This window comes from Apteryx rowi, unplaced genomic scaffold (assembly GCF_003343035.1).
Source record: "Apteryx rowi isolate R43461 unplaced genomic scaffold, aptRow1 scaffold_6, whole genome shotgun sequence".
Lineage (NCBI taxonomy): Eukaryota > Metazoa > Chordata > Aves > Apterygiformes > Apterygidae > Apteryx > Apteryx rowi.
In genome coordinates, this window is record NW_020450871.1 from 1190750 (window position 1) to 1213320 (window position 22571).

The 22571-nt window shown below is 54.7% G+C and overlaps 3 protein-coding genes across 11 annotated transcripts in view; 1 reads left to right on the forward strand and 2 right to left on the reverse strand.

The window, feature by feature from the left end:
- The window catches only part of SMCR8 (Smith-Magenis syndrome chromosome region, candidate 8), a 28757-nt gene extending 6192 nt beyond the window's left edge, over positions 1–22565 (reverse strand). The window contains exons 1-3 of one of the 4 annotated variants that reach the window (XR_003256241.1): positions 20175–22565; positions 18933–19205; positions 17804–17892 (exon numbers count right to left, since the gene is read on the reverse strand). Coding sequence is in view for 3 of the 4 variants with exons in the window: in XM_026083109.1 (XP_025938894.1) it covers positions 17439–17892; positions 20175–22528 (2808 nt within the window). In the remaining variant the exon portion in view is untranslated. Of the gene's footprint in view, positions 1–8556; positions 8670–17199; positions 17893–18932; positions 19206–20174 lie in introns of those variants that run through there. The other 3 variants (XM_026083110.1, XM_026083109.1, XM_026083111.1) reach the window with 3 other exon arrangements.
- LOC112974301 (chemokine-like receptor 1) lies at positions 846–20252 on the reverse strand. 5 transcript variants are annotated; one of them, XM_026083119.1, is made up of 2 exons: positions 20175–20252; positions 846–3674 (listed from the first exon to the last, which is right to left on the reverse strand). In XM_026083119.1, the coding sequence occupies exon 2, from the start codon at positions 3654–3656 to the stop codon at positions 2571–2573; it is 1086 nt and encodes a 361-aa protein (XP_025938904.1). In that variant the 5' UTR covers positions 3657–3674; positions 20175–20252; the 3' UTR covers positions 846–2570. The 5 variants fall into 5 exon arrangements, with proteins under 5 accessions (XP_025938904.1, XP_025938901.1, XP_025938902.1 ...); XM_026083116.1 differs by lacking the exon at positions 20175–20252 and adding an exon at positions 7571–7671; XM_026083117.1 differs by lacking the exon at positions 20175–20252 and adding an exon at positions 7519–7658.
- Positions 5900–15299, forward strand: SHMT1 (serine hydroxymethyltransferase 1). 2 transcript variants are annotated; one of them, XM_026083114.1, is made up of 12 exons: positions 5900–6106; positions 6900–7024; positions 7635–7780; positions 8184–8299; positions 8388–8548; positions 8841–8922; positions 9204–9416; positions 9712–9828; positions 10271–10393; positions 10696–10812; positions 11005–11115; positions 11708–15299. In XM_026083114.1, exons 2-12 carry the CDS (start codon positions 6923–6925, stop codon positions 11875–11877), a joined length of 1458 nt encoding a protein of 485 aa, XP_025938899.1. In that variant the 5' UTR covers positions 5900–6106; positions 6900–6922; the 3' UTR covers positions 11878–15299. The 2 variants fall into 2 exon arrangements, with proteins under 2 accessions (XP_025938899.1, XP_025938897.1); XM_026083112.1 differs by having other exon boundaries at positions 11005–11799.
- Positions 22566–22571: the final 6 nt, after the last annotated feature.

Consider the following 22571-nt stretch of genomic DNA (forward strand, 5'->3'; position numbering starts at 1 on the left):
CTGTTCTCAGCACGATTGTTCATGAATTTGAGGTTAAGTACGTACATGCCTCTAGGATCACGACCTTCATTTAATATTGCACTGCCCAGCAGACCCATAATCAATCCCTAACTTGCACAAATGACAGCTCCTGCTCAGTAATGTCAGCTACGCAGAATAGTGAGGTACGTCTAAATTCATAAATTTAGGGTGAAAGTCGGAGATTTTCCAGCCATCAGAGCAATGAGGTTCCAGAGCAGCTTTCTAGCTGGAAGAATGGGATAAACAGCAGCTTGTGCCGGTTTACAGGGAGATTGGCCAGGTCGGGAGAGGGCTGTACGATACAGTCATCTGCTCGTTCAGCCGCCCTAGGACGCGGTGGGAATGAAAGCACTTCAAGGCCGCAGTCCCCTTTTACACGACCAAAACTTTCTACTATAAAAATTAAAGCAGTTCAGAGCCTGATCAAGCCTGCAGAGAAAACCACCACCTTTGTCCTGAGCAGTCTGCAAATGCAAAGCTTGGACAGATCGGCCCAGACCCGCTTGCTCTTCTCTCGTCTCCTCATCATTGGTTTTTGAACGTACCAAAGGGGCTGCCAGGACTGCGGTCTGGCAATCAGATCTGCGCGGACAGAGTCCCCCAGACAAATCCCCACATTGAGCTCGAGTCCTGTCTGCTTTAGTCATGGAGGAGTTTTGCTGCTAACGCCAGTGGTTTCCACATTCTGGGTATTCACGCTTTTTATCTAGTTGTTCTATTACCGAAGACAAGCATGCTCAGTCAGGTTGGATCACCAAGTGCTCTATCACACAGGCAACACAACACTTCACAGGCTGGGTACATTTAAATAAGTTTAATGGGATTTAATATTCATTCACTAGCAGTACCAAATGTCAGAGCTCAGCTGCTTAAGGGCCAGAAACATGTCAAACACAAACACAGACACAGACAACCATTGCTCAGAAATAGTCATGTTGTACATCAAACCCGAGTAACTGGAGCACAACCAATAATCCGGCCTGCCACACATCTGGGGAGAGAAAAGATGAATGTTTTACTAGATAGTCCTGACCCTGCAAAAATACACATAGCCACTTAATTTAACTTTAATTATTTAAAAGATATATTTTTGAGAGCAAAGTTTTCTAGCCAATATGTCCACTGCAGCTAGTGGAAGCCCCTCCGATTAGCAGACTTTGCTCGGAGCTGTGTTTGTCCCACGAGCAGGACACGGCGGGGACATCTCCCTGCTGCTGCATGAACGCTGCTGCTGGCAGCTCGAATGCGGGGTCTGCAGAGGCTGCGCCATGCAGCCATCCTCTCCTTGGCAGCCGAGCTAACTCGCTCAGAAACATAGGGAAATTTCTGCACGGCGACACCTTGTCCCATTTAGCCATACGTGCTGTGAGCAGGCTGGATCCCATTGCATGTTCAAGTTGCTTTTTGTTAAATTTAATCATTTTCTCCTTACGCTTTAGTGGCTCATGTGCCAGACTGGTATGATACCTCACGTGGAAAAGGATCTTTGCATTTTCGTTACTGATTTATTTATAAGGGACTTATGGAATAGCTCTTCCCTCCTCCCACTCTCCTCCGGATAGCAGAAAGGCTGGCACAGCCGCACGCCACCACCACAGCAAGACCCAATTTTGCCCCCTGGTGGAACCCCAGAATTTTTGCATCTTGGCAAAGACTGGCTGCCGCAAAAGTCTGGCAACTGCAGGGAAAAACCTCTCTGAGCAGCTCACGGCCGCACTGCAGTCAGGTGAATCCTATGGAGATGCCAAAAGGATTTGGGCTCGCCTGCATCCCTCTGGCACGTACGAGGCAACCCTGGGCTCAGCTAGGCAGAGGCCGTTTCTTGCAGGCAGCAGCGGGGAGAGCATCCCTCCTGGGGAGCCCCAGGAGAGGGGGAAAATAAAGAGAGGTTGGTCAATGGATTCACAGACTCAGTGCACATAAAAGATCACCTATTAACAACTGCAAGCTGTAACAGATCAGCAGCGCTGAAGCGGCCAGGTCTGACATCCAGCCACCTCCACCCTGCCGATGGTTGCCCTCGTAGCACGGACAGCCAGGGGGATCTTTTGCCAAGGGTCCCAAGCACGGTGACAGACAGGTGGCAAGGCAGGGCAAAGCCCCCGCAGGCTTTACGCACAGCGAATGGGCACAACGGACATGAAATACTCTGAGCCACGCTTGGTGCTAACGAACCCAGCTGACAAACAAGCACAAGTGGCAGAAAGAAAATCACACTGGTCTGTTATACAAAGGAGGTGTCACATAGGTATGATGGACCGCAAAGGATGGAGAAGACAGATACAGTGAAATGGGCAGCAGAAGAAGGGGCATGAGGAGTAAAATGCTGCTACTTTGACTTTCCCACCCTGCTGCAACTCCGGCCAGGTGTTTCATTTCCTTGGTATATTAAGTCATAGTAGATTTGAGATACCTCCAAAATGTCAAATCACACTTCATTAGCACCCTTTTCAGCCCTCAGCCTGGCATTTGTAGCTCTGAAATGAAGGGAAACTGCAGAGAAGAGAACGGTCCCTCTCCAATGAAGCCGGTGATGCAGCACAACATGCTCAAGCCCTTGAGATCTCCACTTCTGAAGCGGACCTGGACTTCCGCCTGCTGGCCAGGCTGGCCAGGACAGACTCCTCGCTGAAGGCTCCTTCGAAGGCTGACAGGATGGACTGGCGAAACTTCTCCTTGAAATCTGGCCCCACAAATACATACAGGATGGGGTTGATGCAGCTATTGAAGAAAGCAAGGCTGGAAACCAAGGGGATCCCTATGTAAAGGGCCATTTTCATCTCATGGCTGGAGGAGTTTTTGGATATTTCCAGCAAGGAGAAGACGTGATAGGGAAAATAACAGAGGAAAAAGGAGACTGTGACAGCAATGATAATTCTGTATGGTTTCGCAGAGTTGCCTAACTGCCTCCTTTTCAGCTTGACAGCGACGATGCTGTAGCAGATGAGAATCACCGTGAAAGGGATGAGGAACCCGCATAAGAATCGTGTTACAATCATCGCTTTAAGCCGCATCCTCCACAGCCTCCGCGTTGCCTCGGACGTGTAGTCATCGGACAGCGCAAAATTATTGTAGCAGCTGGTGATGTTCTTGGAGCTGACGGCAGTGTCCCGAAAGACGAGGTACGGGGAGCTGAGGAGGAGAGCCAGGACCCATGTCCCCAGGGCAATCCTGGCCGCCAGCTCCGGGCTCCTGTGGTTGTGAGACCACACGGGAAAGGCCACAGAAACGCAGCGATCCATGCTGATGACCGTCAGGAGGAAGACGCTGGCGAACATGTTGAGGAACGCGATGGTGCTGTTCAGCTTGCACAGGAGCTTCCCGAAGGGCCAGTGGAAGCCCAGTGCAGTGTAGGCAATACTGAGGGGCAGGAAAAAGGTGAAGATGAAGTCAGCGATGGCCAGGTTGAGGAACCATACAGAGTTCACAGTCTTCTTCATCTTGAAGCCTGCAATCCAGATAACGAGGCCATTCCCCGTCACCCCCAGCAAACAGGCGATGCTGTACACCACCATGGACAGGATATGCATGCTCTTCTGCAGGCCGGAGTAGTGATCGTGGACAGTGGTGTTCTCAGACAGTCCGGTGGTAGAACTAGCAGCAAAGGGAGAAGGGGAAGAGGAGAAGTTCTCCATCACCAGCAAGCCGGAGTCCTGAAATTGCAAAGGCACACACTGCTGTTATCTGCAGTTTCGACAGCTCAGGGGAGGTGAAAATCTTTGGTTAACTACTGTACACAAAATGTATATACAAAGACAGAATATATCCACTTTATATAACTTTTAACATAACTCAATAACAACCATCCTTCTCTGCAGTGGCTGAAAGGCTTCAGGATGGCAGAGGCTCAAGGAATTCAAGCCATTTGAACGAGATCCCAGTGAGCCAAGACAGAGGGGGAGAGAGAGAGTCTGTGAATCCCTTGGGTTGATCTGATCCTAAACATGACCTGGAAGTGATGGCATCTGACAAGTGCCAAAACAGCCCATGGGTAGAGGAGACATTTAAGCAGAAGCTCAGCCACCAAGTTGAAAACTCAGAGTCCTACTGCTACAAGCAAAAACCTGGGGCTCCATCAAGACAAAAGCAATTCCACATTTAATGGGAAGTCCCCCGGATCCCTGTGAAGCTTGTCACCACCACTGAATACCAACCTGCTTTCACTGAGAGATATTTTAAGCCAAGAAATGATAATAAAAAAAGAATTTTTGCTTGCAACTCCTTTCACCTCAAAGGCGGCCCATTGCAGCCCAAGGTGCTGTAATGCAAGGGCTGGCATCACCCGGCGTGGCCTTCCCAGTGCCACATTGCACTGGGAGCTGGAGAGCTGCCACATGGCCATGTGACCCTGGCACTGCTCTGCACATCACAGAAACCACCTCAACAGAGAAACCAGCTCAGGTATCACCATCAGTATCGGTGGTGGCAGAACAACCCCTCCATAAACTGCCTGCGAAAGCAATCAGACATGGGTTGACAGCAGAACCAGGGAAACCGAAATCCTTGCTGCTGCAAGGAATATTCTTGGGATGGTCAAGGACAGATTAAGATAGCAAAAAAAAAAGGGCCAAACTGATAAAGATGAGGTTAAAAGACCATTGCTTCAAGAGATACCTTCTAGGGACATGTGCTCTAACAGGCAGAACAACACTTGGTTTAACGGTCAGCCATGTGCCCACAAATCACCCTCCCGGCAAGCTCCCGGTTTCCCTTGCCCCTCCTGCTCACCCCAGGGCCCCTTATCGCAGGTGCACGGGTGGACTCACCACAGCACCGTGCTCCTCGCTCCGCTGCCGCTCTGCCCACAGCAGCTGCTCTTGCCTCCTGGCTGCCTCGCCTTTGAGACACTGCTCCTCTCCGGAGTTACTCACAGTACCTCGTTTCATCTTTCCATGCCTTGGGATCACGGGGAATTTAGTAGGATCACTTATTCCCCAGTCGAGTTCCTCAATTTATAATATAGCAAATTTAACCCCTGAATCTCTGCCTGTAGCATGGGTCAGGTTGACCAATGCCATTAGCTAACTTGGCTTCAAACCACAGAGCAAACAACGCCCCTCTCCTGCCTACGCAACTTGTCCTCGAGTGGTAGCTTCCCTTCTCTGGGGCATCCAAACACCCCACTGGGCATCCGGGTTTCCATGCTGCAAAGGGGAAGGGGCAGGCGCCGGTGTCTGGCTCTGTACACGGCACGTTCGGCTGACAGCATGGCGCAGAGCAGCAGTCCTGCCATGGGGCCTCACAAGGAGAGGGAAGGCAGGGAGGGCCCCACAGCTGGCTGGGAACACCCTACAGCTGGCAGGGTGGCCGGGAGCACCCTCTGGCTGGTGAGGCTGCAGCTGACGGGGGGCACCCTCCAGTTGATAGGGCAGCTGGGAGCGTCCTCCAGCTTGTGAGGCGGCAAGGAGCAGCCGGTGGCTTGGGTGGCAGGGCAGCCAGGAGCACCCTCAGCTCGCGGGGTGGTTGGGAGCATCCTCCAGCTGGCGGGGTGGCAAGAAGCAGCCCCCAGCTTGCAGGGTGGCTGGACGGGCTCGAGGGTGGCAGGCAGCACCCTCCAGCTCACGAGGAGTTGAGGAGCACCTTCTGGCTGGCGCGAAGCACCTTCCAGCCGGCAGGGGGGCTGGGAGCACGCTCCAGCTGGTGGGGTGGCAGGGGGCCTCGGGGCACCCCCGGGTCGTGGGGCGGCTGGGAGCACCCTCCGGCTCGCAGGGGGCCTCGGGGCACCCCCCAGGTCGTGGGGCAGCTGGGGGCACCCTCCGGCTCGCAGGGCAGCAGGGGGCCCGGAGCCCCCCGGCCGTGGGGCAGCAGGCGGGGCGCGGGGCTGGACGGAGCCAAGGTCACTCGCGCCCGCGCCGCTACGCGCGGGCGGCACCGCCAGCCCCGCCCCGGCGCGGGCCAATGGGGCGCGGGGAGGGGGTGAGGCGCGGCGCGGATTGGCCGAGTCGCTTCCTGGGCGTGGCCCCCGCCAGCAATCCGGGGCGGCGGCCAGGCGGTGATTGGTCGAGGCGCGGAGGGGCGTGTCCGGACGTTCTATGGTAGGCGCGCGGCTTCCCGCGCCCCGCCGCGGCGCACGGGGCCGGGACAGGTAGGGAGCGCGGGGCCCGGCGGGGACCCTCGGGGCGGCGGGCGGGCGTGGGGGGGGTCCCTGCTTTGCCCTCCGGGGGGGGGGGCAGGGGGAAGAGCCCCGTGTCCACACCCCGTGCTCCCCGGGGCCTCCCACCCTGCTCTCCCCCGCAGCCTTCCCTCCTTGCAGGCGGCTTTGGTGACACGGGGGGGGGGGTTCCACGCTGGCCGGGGGCAGGCTGGGCCGGAGGGGGCAGGAGCACCGCTGCGCAGCCAAGGCGGTTGGACACGAATAGACTAAACGCGGTTGCTTAACAACCAGCTCACGGCCCTTTGCTAGGCTCGCGGGGTTAACGGATAAAGAGATGCGTTGTTTTTAGCCAAGCCGGGAGCCGGGCTGCCGCTCCTGCCCGGCAGCTTGGCCTCTGCATTACAACGCTCGCAGCGTTTGCGCTGGGGGGTGCTGGGGGGCTGCTGCCGGAACAGGGCAGCGGCAGGACGGGCTTCTCGCGCAGAGCCGGGCTGAGGGAAGCCTGTGAACCTGCCTGGGCAACCCCCGAGCAGGGCGGTGAGGGGGGAGGACCAGAAATGACCAAAGCACCATAAGTAGAGAACTGCTCTTAAAGCGGTGGGGCTTCCCCGAGAACCATCTGTGTTTTCTTCACCCTACTGCTCCCAGCCCGTGGCCAGTCCCCCTTGCGTTTCTGGGGAAGGTGCTGGATGGGAGCAGGCAGCATGTGGGGGACGCGGTGCGGAGGCACCCGGTCCCGCTGCCATCCCAGCTGGCTCCACAGACTCTCCCTTTCTGGCTCCAGGCTACGTTGGACCCAGCAGGCAGATGGCGAACTCGGCGCCGGGCAGCGGGGGCCTCCCCAGCGCGGAGCTCTGGGCCTCCCATAACAGGATGGTGGTGGAGCCGCTCAACAGCAACGACCCGGAGGTGAGAGCCCTTTCCTGGCGCAGGCCCCGGCAGCGGAGCAGCCTGCACGGTCAGCGCGGGCGACCTGCTTCGCTCATCCTCTGGCCCCGGGCAGCCACGGGGACACTGACCTCCCTGAGCTGGTGACGCAGGGGTGAGATGGTTCAAGGCTGAGCCAGGTCTCACCTGGTGTCTGTGCACAGTGAGAGGTGGAGAGGGAGGACATCCTCCAAGCACGTGCTGCACAGTAACCCAGCCAACATGGTCTTCACATTTATTGCTTATACCCCTCTGCTTGAAGCTCAAATGTCTGCACAAGCACAGATGGCCAACCAGGCCAGCATGGCCAAAGCCTAGCGCTTTCTGTAGCCACCCTAGACTCTAGCCCAAATGACAGCTGAATTAGCTGGCAGCTTCCTGGCAGGTAGAGACCCACAGTGAGGCCTGTGACAGAACACGTGACCCGTTCAGGATCAGTTGTACCAAGAAGGGATCTCACCTCCCTTCTCCAGTACCTTTCCAAGCCACTCTCCATCGCACTTTCCCCTCTGAGGGTGCATCCACTACCTGGCAGCGTCCGTGTCTCTGTGCAGAGCCAGCACAGTGAAGCAGTTTCTCCTGTCTCCCAAAGGTGTACAACATCATCAAGAAGGAGAAGCAGCGCCAGAAGCTGGGGCTGGAGTTAATCGCCTCGGAAAACTTTGCAAGCCGAGCAGTCCTGGAAGCCCTGGGATCCTGCATGAACAACAAATACTCTGAGGGTTACCCCGGACAGAGGTATGGGACAGGGCAGAGTCCAACCGACCCAAACCCTTACAGGGAGGAGAGAGAAACAACCCACCCTGCGCCACTTGCCCCTTGAAATCTCACCCCCTGGGAAGGAAGCTGTGTCACGGCACTGGCCTGGCCAACCATCAGCTGAACTCTTCCAGGGCAGGATCTGAATCCCTCAGCTTCCGCCCTTGGCTGTGCCTGGGACCATCCCTGCAGGGTCACGTCTGCTGCAGCTGCTGCCCCGGTGGCTGCTGCAAGCATGGTGTCACCCCAGTTCTTCCCATCCAGCGTGGCCTTGATCACATGGACCTTTCTTAATAATCAGTTTGCTTTTAATCCCCTGCAGTTTGTTCTAAGCAAACAGCACCAGCCCTGGTGTAAATCCCGCCCTGTCCTTTGCCAACAGGTACTATGGCGGGACGGAGTTTGTAGACGAGCTGGAAAGGCTGTGTCAGAAGAGAGCTCTGGAGGCGTACCGGCTGGACCCCCAGAAGTGGGGAGTCAACGTCCAGCCGTACTCAGGTAACCGCACTCGGCAGAGCCGGGCTGCGCTCCATCAGCCTCCACGTGCACCAGCACCCGTAACTGGCCTGCTGCGCTCTCGCTGCAGGGTCGCCCGCTAACTTTGCGGTGTACACGGCCCTGGTGGAGCCCCACGGCAGGATCATGGGGCTGGACCTGCCCGATGGGGGCCACCTCACTCACGGCTTCATGACTGACAAGAAGAAGATCTCTGCTACCTCCGTCTTCTTCGAGTCCATGCCCTACAAGGTATGGAGAACCTCTCCAGCTGGAGCAGGGATGTGGTCATCATACATGCTAGAGCCTCTTAAGAGTAATGGGGTCCAACCAGGGCAGTTACATCTGTGTCCTGTATCCAGGGCATGGTGACCTGGGAGGTTAGAAGGAGGATGAGTTAGAAGGGGCTGCAGGTCCCTTCCCCTCTCACCACTTTACTTGCTCTGTCGCATCACCCTTCTCCCAGCAGCCCCTCCTGCGGGGTGGCACTGGGGCTGATCCTCACCCATGCCAAGGTGACCGAACCCTCTTTTGCATCTCCCAGGTCAACCCCAAGACTGGTTACATCGATTACGATCGACTAGAGGAGAACGCCCGCCTGTTTCACCCCAAGCTGATCATAGCAGGTGAGGGTCAAACCCTTACCAACCTCTCTGGTAATACACCCAGGATTGGGGTGGCTCCCCAAAGCCATTAGCACCCTGGTAAGCCAGCAGGCACATGTGGGTGCTGTGGTGCCAGGAGGAGACCTTGAATACGTCCATGCTGGCCTCAGCCGGGTTGTCCCTGCTGGCTGGGTTCATCCCTATCCCTAGGCTGTCCCAGGGCCCGCGAGCAGCAGCTCCTGTCCCCTCCCTGCAGCCTCGCGCCTAGTGCAGCTCCCAGAGCCACATGATGTCTCCCCCAGGCGTCAGCTGCTACTCGCGCAACCTGGACTACGCCCGCATGCGGAAGATCGCCGACGCCAACGGGGCCTATCTCATGGCCGACATGGCCCACATCAGCGGGCTGGTGGCTGCCGGCGTGGTGCCCTCCCCCTTCGACCACTGCGACATCGTCTCCACCACCACCCACAAGACCTTGCGGGGCTGCAGAGCCGGCATGATCTTCTACCGCAAAGGTGCCTGCCCTGGCCGGGGAGCTGGGAGAAACGCTGCCCTGGGCCAGGGGAGCTGCGGGTTACAGGGCCCAGGGCTGTGCCTCTGCCCTAGCTGGGAAGGGCAGAGAGGTCTTCTGGGGGCATCTGGGCAGCTTCACAGGCTCAGGGGCCAGCTCTGGTCCAGGTCTGGGGCAGAACAACCACAGTCCCTGCTATGAGGGGCCCGGGGGGGCGCATGCAGCTGGTGCAGTTGCAGGGTCGTGGGAGAAGGGAGGCTGTGCTGCCCCGCGAGCGACGCTGCCCTCCCCTCCCACAGGCACCCGCAGCGTGGACCCCAAGACGGGCAAGGAAACGCTCTACAACCTGGAGAGCCTCATCAACCAGGCGGTGTTCCCTGGGCTGCAGGGAGGGCCGCACAACCACGCCATCGCAGGTACGCCTCCGCGCTGGGCTCACCGCCGCTCCAGGCTGGCAGGGCACGGAGCCGGCAAAGGTCTGGCTCAGCTCTGACCCCTGCAATGGTGCAGGGGGCTACAGCTGGCCCGAGGGGACTCGAAGCCAAGGACTGTGGCTATTGAGGCAAATCACAGTCAGTTTGGTCTACCACAGCCCGAGGGGCTTTTCCCATCCCTTCGGGAGGGGTTGTGGCCAGCAGAGGTGCTAGCAGTGAACACCGTGTCGGTGCCAAGGCACCGCGTGGGGCTTCATCGAGCCAGGGCACCGCCACGCTGCTCACCCAGCCCCTCGCGCTCACCAGCCTCATCCATCAGCTTGCTCGGCTTTGGGGACGGCTTTTGTTGGTGGTGCCATGCGTCTCTGCTAGCTCCCCCGACAGAAGCCCCCAAAAGCTCTCACTGGTTTGCCTCCCTCCCCAGGGATCGCTGTGGCACTGCGGCAGGCCATGACGCCCGAGTTCAAGGCCTACCAGCAGCAGGTGGTCGCGAACTGCAAGGCGCTCTCGGCAGCTCTGATGGAGCTGGGCTACGACATCGTCACGGGTAAGGACAGGTCTCCGCTGCGGGTCTGTCTGCAATGGGGCTGCCTCTTGCGCATGGTGCTGGGTCTGGGCCAGGTGGTGGGAAGGGTTCTGCTGGGTCCATTCCTGAGGACATCTACAAAACTGCTGCTTCTTAACAGCCATGCTAAGAAGTTCCCCTTCCCATGGGGCAGGAGCCCTTCTGCCCCCAAACCCAGGGGCAGGCTCTGGTGCAGGCCCAAGCCTTCCTTGCTGGAGCCCTGAGCAGGAGCAGTGTTTCCCCTGTGATCTCTCCTCCCCCAGACTGAATCCATCTCTTTGCAGGGGGCTCCGACAACCACCTGATTCTCCTGGACCTGCGTAGCAGAGGCACAGATGGTGGCCGGGCCGAGCGGGTCCTGGAGATCTGCTCCATTGCCTGCAACAAGAACACTTGTCCCGGTGAGAGAGCCCGTGAGCTCCGCCGCATCCTGCCCCCCAGCTCCTAGGGGTTCCAAGTCCTTGTGCTCCCCCGGGGCTCCCGGCTGGCCATGGGTCCACGCGGAGCATCCCGGAAGCTAGGAGCCAGGCTGGGTTACCCTGCGCCGCAGTTACGGTACCTGGCTTGGTCACACGCGGCTCGTTCTGGTGTAGGCGACGTCAGCGCCCTGCGCCCCAGCGGCCTGCGGTTCGGGACGCCGGCTCTGACCTCCCGGGGCTTCCGGCAGGATGACTTCCGCCAGGTGGCTCGTTACATCCACAGAGGTGAGGCCGGGGCAGCCGGGGACCAGGCTAGTGCACTGCCGCGTGCGGAGCCGAACGGCAGCTCCGGGCAGCAGGCTGGGGCCCAGGGCAGCTCCTCCGGCGGAACTGCCACGCCAGTGGCCGGCAAAGCCCTACGGCCACGCGGAGGGGCAAAAGCCTCCAGCAAGTGGTGGGGAAGAGTAACTCTCCCACCTGCCCATCTGCATGGGGGAGAGGCCATCTGGCCACAGCTGGGACCAGCCGCCCTCTTGAGACTCCCCACTGCAGCAGCAGCAGGCTGAAAGCCTGGATTAAAACTGCACCTTTCACAGTCTTGTTCCGGTTGTCCTCACTGGTCCCTGGTCCGATTTGCCAGGGCCACAGGTGATGCAAGGCAGCGCATCCCTCGCAGCCCCGTTCCCTGCCTCCTGCGCTGCTCCTCCCTTCCCAGGCGTCTCGGTGGGAGCAGCCCCATCACAGGCGGTTACGCAGCGGGGTGATGCCGGCCTCCCCGCAGGGCTGGGAGAGCCGCTGGACGCGGCAGCCGCCGCGGCGGGCGCAGAGAGGTGCTGCGGCCGGGCAGGCTGACCCACGCGTGCTCCCGTCCTGGCAGGGATCGAGCTGACTCTGCGCGTACAGAACGACATGAGCCCCAAGGCCACGCTGAAGGAATTCAAGGAGAAACTGGATGAGGAGAAATACCGGGGGGACCTCAAGGCGCTCAAGGAGGAGGTGGAGGCCTTCGCAGCAACCTTCCCACTCCCGGGCCTGCCTGTCCTGTAAAGGGAGGCAGCAGTGCCCAGTCCCAGAGCCGGGACACCCTGGGATTGCGGCTCATTCACACCCCCAGCCCCTGCCCAGGCCCTCGCAGCGGGTGATGCCCAGTGCCTGCTCCCAGCACCGCCCTGCAGGCACTGGTTTCTGGGCAGCTGCTGGTCCTAGTTCGGCTCTTACTCACCTCTCCCCTCACTTTAGGGGCACAGGATTCCCCTCGGGGGGAAAACACCAGCCCTTTAACCACTAAAGGTTACAACCGGGATAATACGGCTTCTGTTAGGGGACTGAGCAGGTAACCCTCACCTTACGGCCAGGTTTGGGTTTGATCCAGCTCTCACCATCTGTGGGAGCAGCACACATGGTTACACAGGCCTACACGGTGCAGTGGTGTTCACCGCGCCGCCCCTATCCACAGTGGCCTGGGACAGCCGCTGGTGTTCACGTCCTGCAGGAGCCATTTGCCCCGGAGCCACACACACTGCGCGCGACTGCACGAGCGGCTTTGCAGCCTTAAAAAGCCTTGCTGGGTTGAGCCTCGAAGACTCGCCTTCTAGAGCGCCCGGACGCAGGGCCGGCTCTGCCTCGGTGCTTTGCAGGCTCCGCACACTTTTACAAGGTCAAGCTGCGTTAGGGGAAGAGGTCCCAGGGGCTTTGTCCCGAATCCGCACAACAGCCCTCCCCAGGGACCAGTCTTCCAACTCCATCAGTATTATTAGCCCACGTCTCCAGTCTCTTTTCAGGCATCTGAAGCACAAAGCTTAGGTAGAACCATTTTTTAATAAGCACAGTAAAATTAAGAATTTAACCACAATGTATGACAAGAATTGTAAGCTTTAAAAAATACAACCAATTTTTTGTATTTCAAAAATATCTGAACCCAAATAAATAATTTTTTTAAAAGTACATTTTTCAGACTAGTCATTTGGTGTTAACATCTGTTAAACTCTTGTGCAGTAACACTTACAGCACTACACTAAGACATGCTTCTTGGGTTTCTCCCGATCACACTCGCTCTAACTACTGACGCAAGCGTTCTGTACACACAGGCACGCACACATAACTCGACATGCAGTAATAAGATACAGTGCTTTAAAATAAGATGAGAATTCATCACAGCCCACTCACAGCCCTCAAAGGCAGCTCTTATCCCAGCCCCATCCCCGTACTGACTCGGCCTGCACCGAGGAAGCCAGCGGGACCAGGTACCCTGTGTTTCTGCCTTCCAGTTAAAATGCATCTCTTGGCAACCAGCGTGTGGTAGGTTTATGACTTCTCAAGCTCTGGTGGCAAGTGCTAGGCTCCCTCAAAGATATCAGGGTACAATCTGTTGCTCTGTCGATATATCGTGCTACTGGGGCACAGCACGGAGCAGGCACTTTCCTTCAGAGCCTTTTCAGCTCGCTGTGTTTCTGATCACACCTTATTACAGGTGTCTTTTCAAAGTGCTGTTACAAGCCCTGCATCCTGTAGCACGTCCTGCCCAGCTCTCCAAAACACCGGATCTGCAAAGCGGCCGGTCACCTACTGCAGGATCAGGGCCACCTGCACTAATCCCAATGCCGAATGAAAACCAAAGAACAGGCTTGGAGTTACGGAGCCATCAGCCCTACTGGCTTTTGCTCCCCAAGCACTTCTCCCACCCCTTACAAAATGGTTAATATTGCTAGAGTATAGGCAGTACTTCCCTAGTCAAGGCATGACAGCTTTGGAGCTGTTTAGAAGTGATTGCTACTGGATGAAAGTAAATCTGAGCACTATTCTCTGAGAAACGAAACCTGTGTAGGGTTAATACTACCTACTCCTATGGCTGACCATCCTCACAGTTGCATCTGAAAGCAGTAGGCTAGTTTAACTTAGAGCACGAGCTAACAGTACATCTTCAAACACAGGAAAGCAGAGGAATAAGAAAACTGAACCCTGCCCTCCTGGCTAGGCAGAAGGCCACGGGAGACCTTTGCTCTGATGAATTCTCCGGTCAGGCTCGCAGACCTCTCCTCCCTGACAGTCCGCAGAGAGAGAGGAAGGAGCGCTGGCCGGCCGTGCAAGAAGAGGCAAGGGCATGCCGACAGCGCTTACAGAAGCGGACAAGGGCCACGCACGACACCGCCGGGTCTCGCAGCTGCAGAGTCGACGCGCGAAGGCTGGTTAGTGTTACGCAGCGGCCCCGACGAACCTGCCCTGCTTGGGGGGGGAAGCATGGCTGGGCGGCAGCGCGCATCGGTCGGGTGGTGCAGTACAAGCCAACTAACATGCCAAGATTGCTGGAGCTGTTAGTACTAAGATCTTAACTTGTTATTAGCTTTCTAATACAGGAAACTATTGAGGTAACACAGTGAAGATGAGGAAAAAGTCTTAAAGTGCTGATACAGGGATCTTTACTGTACAGTCAGATCAGAAGGTCAGACAGAAAAATTACTGAGCAAAGAGGAATTCCGCTCCTGAGCCACCAGCTGCACTCGGACTCCCCCGGTTTCTGCCCGGGTTAAGAGCACCACGAGCAGCACGGGCAGGACAGGCTCCAGCTGCACCGGGGTGCCACAGCCGGGAGCTCGCACGCACGACGCCCTTGCCAGAGTCCACGTAACTCCACGTTTCCTGGCAGGGGAAGGCGAGCTCGAGGCTAGCTAAGCCTCCCTGAGCGCGAGCCAGTTTCCTAACAGCAAACATTTCAAGGCATGTTTCTCCTGAGCTCCTGCTTAATATCCGAGCTGCAGATAACACGGAGCTCCCCTTTCAGCCGGTTTGGGAACGAGCGACGGTCCCAACAGAGCCCTCAAGGCATTCTCTGAAATTCGGAACTGCTTTGTGGTAGAGATGAAGAAAGTCAGACGGGTGGAAGAACAGGTATTGCTAAACGCAGCCTTATAGATCAGATATTACAGATTTGGTAGAGGGAGAAGAGAGAAGTGACTTTTTTGCCAATTTATGAGTGCAGTTAAAGACCACTGTAATTAAGAAGTCACTTAACGCTGACCATCAATCCTGCTCTGCTGCTCTCAGCTGTCAGTCTGGAGGAAGAGACAAACGAGTCAGCAGGAAATTTAGTTTTCTCTCTCTCCCCTTGATCACAAGTAGCATCAGGCAATTTTTCAGCACAAAACACAAGCTCCTGTGGCAAACGTTTCTCCAGTGCAGTGGGTCAGGCAACATGCAGACAGCTGTGGACTGCCCAGTATCACCTGCATCACTCATTTACTAAGACGCTTTCCCCCTCCGGCAATCTTGCCTTGATTTTAGTTTGAAAGTTATTCAGATGCACACAAATCAACAAGGAGACACTTCAAGTCACTTCAGAAAGTACGTGTTTTCTAAGAGCGTGGAAGTCTTCCACTAGCAGACCCAGCTCACATGCGACAGCAGCATACAGGAGGACACAGAATCAGAAAAGGAAAAAGTCTTTAAACATGCTCTTTAAATGCCAAGGCAAGTCTGCAGCCCCGCACACAGACACACAGCAGCTGACACGGCACACTGCTCACCTTCAGCAAAGCTGACGGCACGCTGCCTCCCAACCGCACACTAAAAAATACAATCACGAGCAACCTCTGGCCTTGGAAAACCCTCGCATCGCAAGCTCAAGTTTCGTGGCAGAGCTGGCCTCGCTGTAAGCCATCAGCAGTAATGTTAATGTTTAAAATACAGTCTTTCTGCCTTGTTGGTTTATGCCTCCTGCACTATCCCAAAGACTCCTTTGCAGGCAGGAGAGAGGAGGCAGTGCTGCCAGCGGGTGGATGTTGGTGCACACAACAGCCTTCCCAGGACCCTCTGCCCTTCGGGACACAGGTTTCAGAGCAGTGCAGTTATCCCAGCAAGTTTCAGTGCAGTCTAACAAGCCCCAGGCTCCCCCAGACGCTTCCCCAGGCACGGAGGGAATGTTACAGTCAGTTCCAGCACTCTGTCTCACATGATCGCAATAAACGGAGGTTTTAAAAAACCTAGTACTTCAGCTAATCTTGTAAAATCTAAGCCGTTTTCCCCCCAGAATCAGAAGAGAACAGTGCTAAAAAGAAGTAAAACCAAGGCTACCTTTCCTAGCAAGACTTTTCTCTTGCTTAAAAGTACTGTGAAAGCTGCTGTTGCCACATGGCATTGGACACAGTGGCCAACTCCAGCCCACGAAGGTGGCCAACGAGATGCATCTCCGAGGAGACTCCAGAGGGAAGTGCCGAGCCCCGACGGCGAGGCACAAAACTCCCAGCACTGATAGGAACAATCTTCCAGCAGCATCACCGCGATGGCGACACAGCCTTTCCGGCACAGATAGCAGTAAAGAAGCTTTGAAAGGAAGGTCCTCGGTATCCAACGACCGGGCTCAGAGGGCTGCAGTTCTGCCCCATCCAGAACCACCCAGGAACGCCACAGGAGAGGTAGTCAAGAAATTACAAAGGCTTGGCGTTAAAATAAACTGGCCTGGCCAGAAGCAGCATGCAGTGACACCGAACCTGCTTTACCACAAAGCACAAAATTCAATTCTCCAACAAAAAAGCCACACAGATACAACATGGGATCCAGTACATTCATCCTCGATCTCTCCTGAGCACTAGCATCTACCAGCTAGGCAGCCTGCTCTAACAGCTTGCTGTCCCTCACAGCACACCTTCAAGTGCATTGCACCGTTCGTTTCCCCCTCACAAAAAGCACATAAAAAGGAGCCTTCCCTTCACTCTGTTCAGCTCCCACCTTTCCTTAGAAGGCCACACTTGACCTCAGAAGCTTTGAGGATGCTTGGTCTCCCTCTTCCTCCCACCGTTCCCAGAGGTCGCCAAGCAAATGGGATGTGACAAGTTCACAAGGCACAGTGCTCTACATTCACAACAGCGGGAGCCTCGGTGCTAGCCAACATTGGAAAAGAGTTTTTCCACGTTTCATATTTTAACAAAGCTGAGAAATCAGCAAACGCGTTCTGCACAGAAGCACATGTGCTTCCATCGCTATCCTACAGGCTCAGGAACAGCCAGCTCTGGGAAGTGCCAGGGAACTCTGAAAATGCAGAAAGGGACCCCATCAACCACTGCTTCACACGGGCGAATAACTGCGTGCTGCCACCTTGCTAGGAGCCTTTAACACGTACATCAGTTACACACCACATGCAGGCAAGACACAGAGGATTAAAATCTTCATGTGGCTTTTACGCTTCCCCTGGTCTCTGCCATGGCTCCACGGAAGGCAGCAAGAGCATTCAGGGCTCTGGTGGAAGTGCGCAGAGTACTGCGTATTTTGGGGGTGCACGTTATTGCTTCACAAGAGAGCCCATCTCCCTCCATGCCATAATCCTCTTGCAGTGCTACTCTCCAATGCTTTAGAAGTCAACAGTGTCCCTTTCAACACTTAAAACCAGAGTGGCCAATGTTTTATGTGATGGAACATCTAAGTTCTGGGCTACAGGGAACCATGTAGAAATTAGGTCACTTGGACATTAATTTCTACCAAGCAGAGACACTTGCTTGCAAATGCATCAGCTTTTTTGCCCCTTCCTGATATACGAGAGCTACTACAGACAGCATCAATGTCAAGCACAGATGATCTTTGTCAGAATCCGAGTATGACGGCAGACGGCCCAGATGATATTAAATTTTGTACAAAAAGCTGGGAACATAGTCAAATCTGAGCAGAGGATTCACCCCCTGGCCGGGTTCCTGAATATACTGCAGCTTCAGCAGCTCAGCTAGATACTGTACAATTTTGATATCTTCATTAGCAAGGCCCAGGTGGAGCTTCAGAAAGTTCATCCTGCGATTCACAACAGATTCCTCGGGTTCCCTTTCACTGATGGGAAGGTGCAAATGGTGGCAGAAGGTGAAGAGGAAGGCTTTCGAACACAGCTGAGTGAGGATACTTTGGACGTGCATATAATAGGTGCTCCCTCGTTTGATCTGAGTGCGGTGGTCCGCCAGCCTGGACACCAAGGTTCCTTTATAAAGGGGGCAGCGGAGAGTCTTACTGTCCGCATCCAGGATGCTAACGTATCGGCTGTATCGGCTCAGAGCGTGCAACATGTTCACCCCGGCAGGGGACACCATTCTGAAACAGCAAGGGGATAGAGAGGTCACGGCTGGAGGAAAACAGAAGGTTACGGAGCACAGACTGTACGTCCATGTCCCTGTACTACATGCAACAGTCCATAAGCTAGAGCAAAAGTACAGAAACCTCTGCGGGCAAATTAAGTCTGGCACGGAAGAGAATGGCCAGATAGTCTCTCCAGATCCCAAAGAAACCTTGATCTCCTGGAGCCCCAGGTGCAACTAATCTGAGCTGTACGCGCACTACTTCATAAACACGGCACTTTCAAGGACTGCTTCCTCCCTGTTAGGCACAGAAACAGTGACATAAAGGCAGTGGTGAGGCATCTTTGGTGAACAGAGGCAAATCTCGCAGCAGCTGGTGGCTTCTGGATGCAGCAATAAGGACCATTAGAAATCTCCTTGCCATGAGCTCCGCTTTCACCCCAAAAGGCTGTTTTGGGAGGGAGCTGCTCTGAGGAGGTCAAAGCCTTGAACAGAGGGAAACCTTTTGCCCTTCCTTTGATAAAGGAATCATCCTTAAACCAGAATATTCCCTGGCTGAGCCTAAACGTTTTTCACCAAGATGCAAACCCAAAGCACATTCACAACATACAATTATACAAGCCTAAATGAGTGTTATTTAGCTGCAAATTACAGGCCTACGTGAGCTCTACCTTCCGCTCCTCGATTCTGCCTGGTTCAAATTGCTCTGTTGGGGACACATCTCCCAGCCTCAAACCAGAGGCACCAACTGCTGGTGCATTAGCGTAAGGGCTGTGCCCAAGCAGCACCTGGCCTTAAGAGAAATAGCAGCCTTATGACCTTCCTGGAATAATTCTTCTAGCCTCTAAGTTCCTTCCCAAAGCCTTTGTACAAACAGTTTGCCAAGAGCATCCACGTTAAATCCAGCACTTAATTAACACTTCCACTGAGGAGAGTTTAAATGACTGACACATCTTACAAGCTGTTCTTAAAAAAGACTTTTGTTTATAAGAACTGCGTCTAACCACACACATCAAACACCCCGTAAATACTCAGGGCTTTTAAAAACTCACTGACAGAGGATTTTGGAAGCAACTGTTGGCAGAGCTGTCACCCTGCCTCACGAGCAGAGAAACCGGAGTAAGCTCACAGCTTCGGGTAATTCAGCCGTTCATAACCACCCAGCGCTGGAGAATTAAGCGACCCAGAAAGCAGATTTCTGTATTTTGATTCTCACTACGCTCAGAAACACTCTTTCGGCGACTGTTCCAGTCTGGCTCCGAGCAGCATACTGACACTCTCATCCATATATTCCACTTTGGCGACCGTCACGGGCATTCCCTGTCATACCTGCACCCGAAGCGCCAGAACACATTAATACGCAAAGAAAATTGTTTTCATAATAGCATTAAAGGAAGGGCCAAAGTCTTAAGAGCTGAGCAATCATTATTTAGTAATATAAACTATGAAGCCACATTTTAGGATTCGGGTGTTGGGGCAGGGACAATTGCTTATTTTTGTGACGATGTCACCCTGAGCAGAAGTTTCCTTTACACCTGAACTGCAGTTCCAGCACTGCAGCCCACGGAGCGCTTCGGGCCTTCTGTTCTGCACTAAAGCAGCGTCACGAACACGCCGTCCTGCGCCTGCACGCCCTCTCCTCGAACAGAGCCCGGCCCCGCGCCGGGCTTCGCCCCCTGCCCTGCACCAGCGTGCAGGCGCTACAGGACGTTCGTTCCGACAAGCGCAGGCGCGCTCTCACCAACGCGAACCAAAGCGCTGGCGAGCCGACATTGCCTCTTCTTAGGGTACACATAAAAAAAAAAAAAAAGAGCTCTTTGTATTGAAGTGCCCATTTCCAAAGCAAAATCCTAGCTAGAAAAGTCGAAAGAGTTTTGGGAGCAGGCGGGGGGAAGGAAGAGCACGCACAGGGACTCCAGGAGCACTTTGTTTTCATACCACGCAGCAAAGCAGCCGAAGCAATTTGTTCGCTTGCTTTGCCAGACTAAAACAATGGGAAATCTCCTGGCAAAATAACTAACATGAGTCAGACAGCAAGTACACAGCAGATGTTTTAAAAGATTAACTCTCAAGTGAAGCTGGTTATAAAGAAGCTGACAAATATACACCCTTCTACAGATACAGACTGACATCTGATAAGCTGAAATTTACGGCAGCTGCGTAAGTAACTCCTTTAAGAGAACTCTCCCACATATCAGTTTCCCTCTGAAATTCTAGCTTAAAAGACTAAACTTTTATCACATAGCTCGACACAAACAAGCAAACAGAGCCACTATTTCATCTACAGTCTCGGTTTACCTCTGGAGTCCAATCAGTTTCCACTTCTGGAAATCCACAATGTGCAAAGGAGAAGTGACCCAGTGTTTCACAGGCTTGGCGTAAACGCCACAGTTCGGCACAAAGATGGAGAGCGCGGTCACAAGTTTCTTGACTATTGCTTCATCTTCCCCCAGCACTATAAGGGTCCTTCCGCTGAGCAGGGAGTATATTGCGGGGTGAGCAAAGGGATACTGCCTAATAAACCGCAGCGCGTTCTGGCCAGCCTTTTTTTTGTGCCTTTCATTCACGGGAATTACGGGGTGAGCAGGAGAAGGGGTTCGGTCCGAGCACGTGGACGCGGCACTGCTAATATAGCTTGTGGAGTCCGAACATTCATCCAGGCTAGTTTTACTGACGTCCCTACTGCCCGCCAAGTAGCGCGGATCGAGTTCGTAGGGAAGGAGCCCTCCCGAGACACTGTCGTGGGAATGGTAGCCAGCGAAGGTCCCGTGCAGCCCCTGCTCGGCCGGCCGGTACGGCTGCGGGGGAATGCTGACCACCCCGTCCTCGTCGCAGTGCTTCTGGCCCAGGTCAGGCAGAGGCTCGAGGAAGTTGGGACTCTCCTTTCCAATACAACAGGCAGAATCAACCTGCAATAAGTTTTCCTGTTTTGAACTACCTTCCTGCTCGTCAGCATTATCCGGGTTTAATTTGGGGCTGAAACGAAGGCCTCCCTCTTCATCATCCGCATAAGGTTCTTCATTAATGGCACTTGGGTAGCTCGCTTTGAAATCTTCTGGGATCAGTGACTCTGAGGGACACGTGCTGAGAACCTCAATGCTGTCCTCACTGACAGTCCTCCTGCTGCCCACCTTGCTCCTGCCCACCTGGGGACTCGGACTGATGGGTAAGCTGGCCTGGCTCTCAGATTTTGTTAAAACAGGTGCTGACTTTTCCGTTCCAAGAACCTCAATGCTCTCCCCACTACTGATACTCCCTTTAATATCTGCATCGAGATAGTCCAAATTCTCCTGGTGCTCAAAAGTTATGGATTCTGTCATTTTGGGTTCTTGTGAGTCTTCAATTTCCTGCTCCATCTTGATAGGTACACACTCCACACTGGACTTGTAAGACCCCAGGCTGATTACCACTTTAGGAGTGGGAGACTCTTCCAAACACTTTCTGTTAACGACATCTTGACTAAATCTCTGGCTGCCTCCGTACTGCTTTTCAGGTGCTTTTTCCTCTAGAAAAGATGCATCTTCAAAGAGGAAGTTAGTTATGCTCTGTTGTTTTAAAAGTGCTCGACTGATCTGGTTCGTCAAGAGGTAGCACACGTCACCTCTGAAAGTCCTCTCAATCTGATGCAGCTGATCCAGAGTTTGGGTGAAAAAATAAATATCGCAAAGCTCCTCCAGTGTTTTCAGCTTCTTGTCAAAGCATTTGGCAGACTTTGCTTTGATGAGTTTGGGGGTATAGGATGGCACGTGTGCATAAAGGTGCGTTTCGCCAGGCTCAGCAAGGTCAGAGGTAGTCAGGTCTTGATCACAGCTCACGTTAGCCTGATCCAGTCCGCACTCCGGCTCATAGGGGTGGAAGTCAGAGTCCTTCAGTTTCCTATAGGGATACGACCGGATTTGTTTTAACAAATCTTGGTGCTCAATAATAGATTTTTCAACACTGGCCAGTTCATTGGCCTTCTCAATTGCTTGGGTGGTGTAGTACCCTTTGTCGTTGGATTTCTTCTGGATCTCAGTTTCATTGTGCAGCACAGTCCTAGTGTAGTCAAGGTCTTTCAGTTTCTTTTCAAGTTCACTAGCAAAAGCTTTCCTGTTCCCTGTCTTTAGGCATTCGGACGCTTTGGAGAACTCTGCAGAGAGTTCCTGAAACTGCTGCATGATTTTGTGCTCATCAGCAGAAATGTAAGCCATGCAGAAGGGCCTCACGAAACCTCTGGCTTCGAGGTCATACAAAGTCAGGTGGTGCACGTAGGCGAACGCCCCTTCTTTCGAGTCTCCCAGCACCACTTTGGAGTCTTCCACAAAGTTCAGCTTCGGGTAGGCACAGCCGGGAGGGTGCCCCACGAAGGAAGCCTGATAATCCACAGACATGATCCGGAGGGAAAAATAATTGAGATCGAAAGTGCCCGACACTTTGGCGTCATCGGGGATGGTCAGCAGGGGCTGGGGCCCCACCTGCTCCGAGAACTCGGAGATGAGGATGAAGTCCCGGGTGAACTTGGAGCTGGCGACCTTGGACCAGGGGTTGGCACCGGGGCCGGCGAAGGGGAAGAGCGGCACGGAGTACTCCTCGGGCAGGGGCGGCTCGCTGCACAGCTCATCCTCGAACTCCTCCTCTTTGGTGAAGGCCACCACGTCGGGGGCGCTGATCATATTTCCCGCAGGAGGGAACCGACATGGAGAAGCGAGGCCTCCC